This window comes from Dasypus novemcinctus, chromosome X (assembly GCF_030445035.2).
Source record: "Dasypus novemcinctus isolate mDasNov1 chromosome X, mDasNov1.1.hap2, whole genome shotgun sequence".
Classification (NCBI taxonomy): Eukaryota; Metazoa; Chordata; class Mammalia; order Cingulata; family Dasypodidae; genus Dasypus; species Dasypus novemcinctus.
The window spans coordinates 176,987,307-176,998,056 of record NC_080704.1 but is presented as its reverse complement, the minus strand read 5'-3'; the positions used below and the strand labels follow the sequence as shown (position 1 = coordinate 176,998,056).

Sequence of the window (10,750 nt, the reverse complement as noted above, 5' to 3'; positions counted from 1 at the left end):
TGTGGTTTTGTGTGGGGTGGCTCTCCTTGTGCAGGGGCCACTCCTTGTGCAGGGGGCACCCTTACACAGGGGCATCCCTGTGTGGGCCGGTACTCCTTGGGCGCAGCAGCACTGTGCATGGGCAAGCTCACCACACGAGCCAGGAGGCCCTGGGTATCGAACCCTTGGACCTCCTGTATGGTAGACAGATGCTCTATCTGTTGAGCCACATTGGCTTACCTCTTATATTTTTTAACGTAAGTTTTTGTGATCTATGTGTCTTAAAAAAGACAAAAAACCCTACATATTAATAGTTACATACAAAAATATATAGCCACAATAACGTATAGGAGATTTTTCGGGGGAAGATTAATTTACAAATTTATATCCTGTGCTATGTATTATTCTTTGACTTGCTTTATACCATCATCAGACGGCTTTTGAAATCTATGCCAGCACAGCTTCATTCATTCCCCTTGACTGCTGCATTTTAATCTATTGAATGAATGTGCCACATTGCATTTACCCATTTCCTTTTCAACGGGAATATAGACTGTCTCCAGTTTTTCCTATCACCAACATCCTTGGGCATGTGCCCTTATGCATGTCATGTACCACTATTTCTCCAGAAGTTGCACCTGGCAGTGTAGCTGCGAGGACAAGAGGGAAGGGGCAATCGCGGGTTTGATACCATCATTTCACAGCACCGGCTCGGCAGCCAGACTGCCTCATTTCAACCCTGCCACTGGGATTTACAAGCTGAATGACCACGGGCCAGCTGTTGGGTCCCTCTTTGCCTCTTCCCTCACTTTGGCTATAGCTACAGTCTGGAGCACCACAATCATAAGATTGTTATGATTAGTGCATATTTATTTACAGTGCCTCAAAGAATGCTAGGAGCATAGCAGATGTTGCATACTATATGCTATCACAGATTCTGCCCAATTCCCCTGCCAGATTGCTATCCCAATGTACAAGCCCAGCAACAGTGTGCAAAAAAGCATTGTTTTCCTCATCCCCTCTGCAAGCTTTGGAAGGGGGAGATGCCCCTTAAGTTTAGCAAATCTGACCTCTGAAAATTGATCTGTGGCTTTAGTTTGCACCTTGCAGAGCAGTGACGGTGAGCATAGGAATTCTCTAGCCTTTGAGTTAATTCAGGGGCCGGCAAACGGTTGCATGCGACCCAAATCCAGTCTGCAGGTAGTTGTACCGGTGCACTGCAATTGGATCACACGTGAGCGCGGGAAGTTCTCCCGCCAAAACGGCGAAGGCGGGTCTTGCCGCCGAGACCAACTGGCCTGAAAAGCGGGAACGATTTACTCTGGGGCGTTTGACCGAAAGGGTTCGCCGACCTTTGGATATTAACTGCTCCCATCCTCCTGCTATTTGCAGAGCGAGCTGATAGCCTTGCAACTCTTTTCTACCCTAGGTGCGTGTTCACATTCACACTGCATTTAGCCCTCCTGATCCCAGGAAACAGAGGCTGCTACTTCCCCATTCTAGGGGTGGGAAACTGAGGCTGGGCAGAGGAGGCGCTGGAAGAGGTGCGCCCGGCACCTTGGAACCCGGGATTCGCCTTCGCGGGCCTCCGGCTGCCTCCCTCCCCCATCCCCCATCCCCCACGCCCCACGGACTTGAACTCGCGGTAGCTTCGAATTCGGCATTCACCTCTAACGGTCGGCTTCCCTGGCGACCAGGGCCCTCGCTCCTCATTGGCTGCGCCCCCCAAAGGCGGGCTCCTATGCGCCCACTGATTGGTGGGCGGTGTTGCGCATGCGCGCGGGTCTGCTCTTAGCACCGCCCCCCCAACCCGCCAGCTCAGACGCTGGGCTTGTGTCTTTGTGCCTCGCCGCGTCTCGGAACTGCGGACCCAGCCGCCTGCTGGAGCAGCGCACGCCATGAGTTCCTCCTCCTCCTCCGACGAGGTACCTGCTTGGGGGTGGGGTCTCGGCCGGGCACGCGGGGGAGTGGCCCGGGTGCGGGGCAGAGGTGGGAGGTGAGGATCCCTGTGGGAAGAAGGGGATCCCGCGGGTGGAAAGGGGCCTTGCGGGAAGGCAGCAACGAAGGTGGTGGCCTGGATAAGGGGTCCCCGGGAGGGTGGGGGGCAAGGGTGGTCTGAATAAGGGGTCCCCGGGTGGATGGGGGGCAAGGGTGGCCTGGATGAGGGGGGTCCCAGGGGGAGTGGGGGGCAAGGTGGCCAGGATAAGGGGTCCCCTGGGGGTGGTGGGAAGCAAAGGTGGCCTGGATAAGGGTTCTCCTCAGGGCCAGGCTGGGAAGGGCGGGGAGGCCATCGGGTTTGCCCCAGCCCCTTCTAGCCTCAGGGAGTCCCGGGGGAGGTGGGGGCTGGGGAACCCCTAAGAGGGCGATTGACGGCAGGGAGAGGGAAGAAGAGATGGGATGTGGGGCATTTTTGGGATTTGGAGTTGTCCTGAATGATACTGCAGGGACAGATAGTGGGCATGATATATCCTGACACAACCCACTGAAGGTGCTGCGGGAGAGTGTTACCTACAATGTAAACTAGAATCCACGCAGTGCAGCAGTGCTCCAAATTGTATTCACCAAATGCAATGAATGTGCCACAGTGAGGAAAGAGGTGGTTGAGGTGGGAGGGGTGAGGGGAGTGGGAGGTATATGAGGTATGTGGGGACCGCTTATATTTTTTAATGTAATATTTTTTGTGATCTATGTATCTTTAAAAAAAAGGCAAAGTCGGACATTGTATGTCCTCCCAGGGCCCACTGGATGGAACGTGGGAGGGTGTGGGCTATAGTGTGGACCACAGGCCATGGGGTGCAGTGATGCCCAGAGATGTACTCACCAGATGCAGTGGATGTGTCAGGATGATGGGGGAGAGTGTTACTGTGGGGGGAGTGGTGGGGTGGGGGCGGTGGGGGTGAATGGGGACCTCATATTTTTTTAATGTAATATTTTTAAAAAAATGAATAAATAAAATTAAAAAAAAAAAAGAAACACAGATTCCCATGCCGCTGACAACAACAGAAGCAGACAAAGAAGACACAGCAAAGAGACACAGAGAAAAGACGACTGGGGTGGGGGGGGGGAAGAGAAATAAATAAATAAATCTTTAAAAAAAAGGCAAAGTTAAAATTTTTTTTTAAAAATGTGGGTTGAAAGAAATGGTACAGTTTTTTGAAAATGTATTTGTTACTTATTTTTAAAAGATATTTAGATCACTTAAAATGTTACATAGAAAGTATAAGGGATTCCCATATGCCCTACTCCCCACAGCCTCCCACCCTTCCCCCCATTAACAACTTCTTTCATTAGTGGGTACGTTTATTGCAATGGATGAACACATTTGGAGCATTGCCACTAAGCATGGATTAGAGTCTACATAGCTGATTACGCTCCTTCCCGCCCCATGCTGTATCTGTCACTGCAATGTGTGTCCCTGTGCTTCTACAGAGTCTCGCCTCTCTGGACCAGCTCGACTTGCCGGAAGAGTTCCCTGAGGTGTCGCTGATGAAGGAGGGCAAATCTAAAGATGAATGCCAGGCGCGGCCCAGTCACCTGGGGGGCGCTGGTGGCACAGCCAAACAGGGTGCCCCTTGGGCCACAAGCGCCAACCTGTCCCCCATGCCTGGCCCCTTCGCCTCAGCCATCATGGAAGAGCAGTTTGCTGCAGAACTCAACTTCTCTTCTGAGAAGCCGTTCGCCAAGAAAACGCAGAGCATGATGAATGGGAAGAGAGCGGTCAGGCCCAGCTGCCTACCCCAGGCCATTCCTGGGAAGAGTGTGCCCCAGGAAATGAAACCCAGCGTGGCCTCCAAAGTTGTCCTGGAGAGAAAGGCTCAGGCCCCTGTCTCGGGAGGCCTCCTGAGACCTGCCATCTTCTCGCCCATCTCTGGTTTTCCAGTGCTTGGTAGAATTGAGAAATATTCCTTGGGCTCCTCTGGGCCCAGACAGCCCGTGTGCATTCCTGTGAGGAAACCTGTGGCAATCAGGAAGAGGGAGGCTGAGCTGGTGGCCAGAAACGATAACCCAAGTAGAGATGCAGCCCCAAGGGGCCTCGTGAGTAGGCTGTCCCCCTCCTCAGCCTTCCCCTTCAGCCCCTCTGCCTCTTCCTTCCTCTTCCCCATCCATACCCCTGTCTAGGTGGGCATGCCGAGTTGGGGTCGCTTTAGTGAAGCAGCTTTAGTATGTGCCAGGCGTGGCTCTCCACACTTGGCGCTCTCGGCCTCTTCTCCTGTACGGGTTAGGCTGCAGAGCTTCAGCGCGTGGGCTTGCCGGCCTCCTGGGTCCTCTTCCTTCCCCACAGGGGCTCTGGGTTTTCTCAGTGCCCCTCTGTCCTCCGTGGCTGGCCCAGGGAGAACACGCGCAAGAAATGAGGCTCTTACTTGCCCTCCTTAGCCCCTGCCCCTCATCCCAGCCCCCCTCCCCCCTGCCACCCATCCGCACCCACAGCCTAACCAGAGCTTTGTGTTTTAGTTCCCAGCCAGCAGCCTAGGCTTCTCTCACCCGTCAGCGCATCGTGGAGGATACAATGATGGGGACCCCAAGACTGGGCCCCTCCACATTTCAGCCAACTCCCAGTTCCTGGCCATGGCCCAGGGAGGCTTCAGGCCCAGGGCCCCCCTCCCTGTGGGTGAGTCTTGAGGGTTTGGTTTCTGGAGAGGGGGTTGCCGAGGGAAAACTGGCTCTTTCCTCCCGGGGGCCTCAGCCTGCGTCCCAGACTTCCCCGCCTCCCGAGACAGATCACCCATAGGGGACAGCATGTAGACAGGGTGGGCCTTAAACCAAGGGATCCCCTGCAGAAGGCTGTGTGGTGGGGGTGATCTGCAGCAGGCCCCCCGGCTCCGAATGGAGATGTGCAGCGGGCTGGAGCCTTTTGCGCCGGGTCCGGCTTGGTCCCAGTGCTTGGCCCACTTCCCCAGTTCCTGGGAAGGGAGGTCCCCGGAGAAGGGCCGAGCTGCTGGGCAGAGAGCGGGGGTGCCCCGGGGCTGGCCAGGGGCGGTGCTGCCTCGCCCAGATCCTGCTGGGCCCTTCCTGCCTCTTATGAGCTGGGAAGCTGGAGTTTGTGTTCTCCTGCAGGTGAGCAGGGGTTCCTGCGCCACGCAAGACAGGAAAGGAAGCAGCCACTAGCTGAACCACACTGCTGCCCTCAGGTAGTACTCTAAACTAGGCGGGGGCATCTGTGTCCCGGCAAAACTGGCTTCTGTTGCCCGCCGCCCCCCCACCCCGGGCCCCTACTTCCCATCGAAGCTTCCAGTCCGGTCCAGGCCCTGGGCTTTGGGATGTGGGGTAGGGGGCTGGGAAGTGGGGGACGATGAGGAGCGACTGAAGCAAGAGGAGGCTAACAGTCTCTCTTTCGCCCCTGTCTGCTGGGCCAGTGTCCTCTGCTTCAGAAGGAGATAGACCATCTCAAGGACGAACTTGGTAAGAAGAGCTCCCGGCTGGGGCAGAGGCCAACCAGGGAGTCCAAGGGCAGAGCCCAGGGGGCAGGGTGGGCCCGGGGGTGCAGGCCGCCTCCCAGGGACCACCATTCCCGTGGGGAGGAGACCCTGGCCCCGTGCTTTTACCTTTAGGTGCCTGGATATAATACACACACATGCCTACACACACCAACGTACACTTGCATTGTCTGAACTCCACGGACATGTTGCCGACAAGCCCTAGAGATCTTTATCGGACATTTAGCGGCACCCCAGTTAATTTCCCTCTAACTGCTGCTTGGTAGGAAGTGCACAGGTTTATGAAACAGGGCCTGGAGGGTTCTGATACACAACAGAGTTTGAGAACTAGGCATGCATTGCGTTCCACTGAGAAAACGCGTCTCCGTTTAATTCAGGTGGCAAGGGGGCAGGGCGGTCCTAGGGCTGGGTCCAGCCGAGTCTGGGTTGAGTGGTTCGGGTGGCAGGGTTAGGCCTGGCCCGTGGGGCCTAGGGGAGGGCTCCCATATCCCTGCGCCTGGAGTGCCCGCTTACGCCTTCCTGCCTTCCTCTGTCTTCAGCGGCCCTGCATTGCCTCATGAGCAAGTTCCAGATGCTTTGAAGTGAGTGGCACACATTTCCACACCCCTTCCCCAGTCGGGGCCGCCTTGGGGGGCTGGGGGCCAGCCCTGACCCACGGGTCCTCCCTGACTCTGCTCTCGTCCTCAGGGCTCGCCCAGCCTGCTCACACATTGACAACAGCCAGTACCTTCTGCGCCCAGGAGCCCCGGCCATGCTGATTTTGCCTGCCCTCCACTCCCTGTGGTTTAACATGCCTTTTGTCCCCCAGTTCACTGAAACTTCAAGTTCAAGTACCCATTGCATTCTGCAGGTTCAAACGAAAGTACGTATTGCCTTCTGCCAGCTCAAATCAAAAGTTCTTGTTGCATTTTTGCAGGTTCAAAATAAAATTCGCATTGCATTCGGGGGTCTGTCTCCTCTGTGCGGGCGCCTGGGCCGGGGACCCTGTGGCTGTGCGCCTCAGTGCACTGCTGCTGTTCTCTCCTCATCTTTCTGAGTGGCCGTTTTGCACCTAGATCGTAGCCTGGGTGCTCCCCTCGCCTCCCTTCTCTGCCACAAGCCCCCTCTGTCTCTCCCCCTGGTTGGTCCACTAGCTATCCCAGCTCACAGCCAAGTTCCTCTCCCTGCTTCCCAGCGGGCTCCTTTTTCTGTGCCCCCACGCACAGGCACTGCTCAGCCAGAACCTGCGGGCCACCCTCGTGTCTTCTCAGTTTTCCCTGGAGGCGGAAGTCACAGCACAGTGGGTTGCAGAGCAAAAGGGGAGAAATGAGTCTCTTCTGCTGACTCTGGGCCAGTTTGGGGGAGACTGCCCACAGGCATTTAGAAACGGGTGGTGATGGGATCAGGTGTTTCCCATCCTTCATGTCCCAGCTGCCGAAACTACTGCCGTTGTGGGCCTGTGTCCCACCTGGCCGCCCCCTTGGGGCCCCGTGGCACCTCACGCTGCCCAAGGTGTGCCACGTGGCCAGGCCAACTGCTTGGCACGTGTGCTGCCCCCTGCCCACCGTGCCTCCAGCCTCAGCCCATGCATCCATGTGCTGATCCAGCGCATCTCTGCTCATGCACATACACACACATACGTGGTACTTCCATGTTTTGGTTTTGAAAATGCCCTCCAAAATGAACCATTTTCTAATCTCACCACATCCTTGTCAACTTGCTGTTTTCTCTCTTTGATTATATTCATCCCAGTGGGTGTAAAGTATATCTCGTGGTTTTGATTCTCATCTTCCTAATGATTAATGGCATTGAGCACATTTTCATAGCGCTTTTGTCATTTAACAACTTTCAGTTCTCTTATACTCGCTAGGGTTTTGTGACTGGATGATAATGTGGGCTTCTAGTGATACCTTCACAGCCGGCGTTTCCATTTCCTCTGTCAGGTCGGAAAGGCAGTGACTGGCTTCATGAATAATTCTCAGCAAAATTAGCTAAAGACAAGCACCAAAAATAGCCATTTCTGGGACTTGACAAAAACTTATCCCCCTTCCCAATGTGGCTTCCTCCTCTGCCTGCCTATTGTGTCTGCTCATCTTCTTTAGGAGGCACTGTGAACTGAACCTAGGCCCTCCCCTGTGGGAGGCGGGTGCCCAACTGCTTGAGGGACTATTATCTTTTTCCTCTGGCACAGAGAAAGGGAATGAATAGTACGATCCACTTCTTACGTGGCATGTCACCCATCCATCTCATAAAGAAGTAAACTGACACTCAGATTAAAGTGACCTGGCCAACAACAGGTATCAGAGGCCAGTGGCGAAGAGAGAGCTGACAAGCCTGGAAAGTTCCAGAACCATCCGATTCACCATCCCACTTTAAAGATAAGTAAACTGAGCCCCAGCAAAGGAAATCTTGATAAAAGTTACACAGCTAGCAAGTGGCATAGCAGGACTAGAATCCAGAACTGTGCCAATCTCATCATTCAACCAAGTCTGGACAGCAGGTTGCCAAAGCTGCTATAGAGAGGACACGGCAATCAAACCACAGAATTTTCTTTCTCCTTAGCAATTCCAGGCCATAAGCAAAAAATATGATTCAGACTTTGTCCTTGGGGAGCTCACAGTCTAGCTAGAAATACAGACATGTGCACGGGAAAATAGAATCAATAACATAAAACATAAGTACGGGCAGCCGGTGCATCAAGTATTTTAAGGAGGGAAAGAGCAGCAGGCTGCTTATGTAGGAAGTCTTCCTGGAGGAGGGGATAGGTAAAGCTGGGCTTTGAAGTATGCATAGGAGTCCAACAGGTAGCAAGCAATAGGTACATCAGTCCAGGAAAGTTTTGACTTATGGAAGGGTTTTGAGGGAGATGAGGCAAAATTGGCAGGTGAAGGTCAGGTATTGGAAGCTGGGCAGCCCTTAGCTGCAAGGCCAGGGCTTTTAGCCTTGGGCCTATGGAGCAACTGGTCCTCCAACTTGTTCAGGAACAGCGCACCTGGAAGCTCCTGAACTCGTCACAGAACTCCTCGAGTGACTGATTACACTTCATTCCGTGTTCATTTCCTCCAGTGTTACTGTCAGCCAACACGACTGGTGCTCTAAGACTGCAGGATGAAAGCCTTAAGTACAAGCATTCATGTCTTTGAACAAAATAAGCTCTCAAAACAAACAGGACCAGCCTTTTCCAAATATTCCCATCAACAGTTATCCGCCATTTGCTTATTTTTCTCCTGCAAGCCTGTGTGCTAGCAGACAACAACCACAGGTGCCACTGTTTTGGGTTAAGTATTGGGGAGGAAAGGAAGCGGCTGTGTCTCAATCAGTTAGGCTCCCGTCTACCATATGGGAGGCCCTGGGTTCGCATCTGGGGCCTCCTTGTGAAGATAGACTCGCCTGCAAGTGCTGCAGAGCGCTGCCTGGCCCGCAACGAAAAGGGAGACAAAGAAAAAAGAAAAACACAAAAGAGCGCGTAGCGAATAGACACAGAGCAGACAACAAGCAAGCTGCAAAGAGGGGAGGGGAATAAATAAAAATAAATACAGACACACAAGAACACGCAACGAATGGACACAGAGAGCAAACGGCAAGCCAAAAAAAAAAAAAGCCACAAAGGGGGGGAAATACTGGCGAGGAAAAAGGGAAGAAATTCTAGGAATTGATGTCTTTTATTCAGACTGGGGCAAGGCAGGCATAATTTTTGAGGTCTGTGGCGACGCCCTTGACTGCTGCATTTTAATCTATTGAATGAATGTGCCACATTGCATTTACCCATTTCCTTTTCAACGGGAATATAGACTGTCCCCAGTTTTTCCTATCACCAACATCCTTGGGCATGTGCCCTTATGCATGTCATGTACCACTATTTCTCCAGAAGTTGCACCTGGCAGTGTAGCTGCGAGGACAAGAGGGAAGGGGCAATCGCGGGTTTGATACCATCATTTCACAGCACCGGCTCTGCAGCCAGACTCCTTGTCAGGAAATTCCTCATGAAAGTTGTGTAAGAAGGGCAGATGGTTCCTGCAGGTGGCACCAAGGCCAGGTGGGGAGGCTAGATATGAAGATTGGCATTTAGCAACTTGCCTTCCCCAGGTAGTCTTTCCTCTTTTCTCTGTTGCGATGATAAACAGAACCCCCACCCCTTTGGTCCTAGGTCTATAGGCCTGTGCCCAGGAGGCTGCCTCCTGTGGGTTATGGCAGCATGTGAAGGTTTGAAGCCTCTGGCCCTGGAGAGGGCTGTCAGCTTCTATTGGATACACGGTGAAGGGAGGTTTAGGGGGATGCTGCAGTTGACCAAGCAGAAGGAAAAGAGGGACAGGAGGCGCAGGGGAGCTGTGAGGTACCTGCTGCCAGGGAGCCTGGAGAACTTGCCTGAGAGCCAAAGCTCACTGTCTAAGCCAGGGATGGGCTCAGACAGAGCACAGCAAAGCCACACTGCCATTCCATGCCAAACACATATATTGCTTGCCTAACCTCAGCCAAGACCTAGCTAGGAGCTGAGATGCCAGAGTTCATGGGTACTTCTCAAGTGTACCCAGAGGAGGTGGGAGGAGATGTCTGTGGGTGGGAGGGGACCTGGGCCAGGAAGGGATAGAACTTTAGAAGCACCACCCAGGACGGGCAGGCAAAGCTGGGTGCTATGCCAATTCTGTACACTTTCCACTTGATGAGCTTGTGTGTGTGTGCTCGCGTGTACACCACGTGGAAGATGCACATACAGATACCTAAAACATGCATGTGGAGCCACGTGTGTGCGAGGGGGAGGCGATTCAGGGGCTCAGTAATCCTGGCCTGTGCAGGAGACTGGTCTGACCTGCCCACAGCAGGCAGGTGAGTTTTAAAGGTACAGTTGGCTTTCTCTGTGACCATATATGGGTGAGGCCGATGGAGGGAGAGTGGCTACTTCCCGCGCCAGTAACTGATGGGAAGCCAGTGGGATTTGGAGTGTACCTGAGGAGGATGGGAGCCCTGCCCTGGGAGCCTGCAGGAGGGGGCTAATGGACGGGGGGCCTGGGCAGGAGCCGGGAAAGAAGCAGAGCCACCCTTCTGGGAGGGCTTGCACCTGCACCTGCACCTCCAGCAGGCACGGACCTTCCTTTCCTCAGAGCCTGGGGACAGGGGACGCCTCTTCCCTGCTGAGGAGCAGGAGTGGCATGACCAGAGAAGCCCTCGTGCCTCCTGGTCACTGCAGCATGTCAGGGCGCTTGGCGCTCCATCTAGGGGTGCCCGACCCGGGGGGCACAGGCGGTCTTGTGGGAGCTCGGCCTTCTACATGGCCCCAGAGGAGGGACACCGGGCAGCTAGGTGTGCGCAGGCCACGCCTCCAGGTCCCCAGCTTGGTGTCCAGGCCCAGGTGGGGGCCT

The 10,750-nt window shown here is 54.3% G+C and overlaps 1 protein-coding gene across 1 annotated transcript; it reads left to right on the top strand.

Moving 5' to 3' along the window:
* The first annotated feature begins 1,877 nt into the window (after nucleotides 1–1,877).
* LOC131277150 (uncharacterized protein CXorf49-like) lies at nucleotides 1,878–6,354 on the top strand. The gene is made up of 7 exons (XM_058291160.1): nucleotides 1,878–1,904; nucleotides 3,409–4,014; nucleotides 4,432–4,588; nucleotides 5,035–5,108; nucleotides 5,334–5,379; nucleotides 5,954–5,995; nucleotides 6,102–6,354. Exons 1-6 carry the CDS (start codon nucleotides 1,878–1,880, stop codon nucleotides 5,992–5,994), a joined length of 951 nt encoding a protein of 316 aa, XP_058147143.1. The 3' UTR covers nucleotide 5,995; nucleotides 6,102–6,354.
* Nucleotides 6,355–10,750: the final 4,396 nt, after the last annotated feature.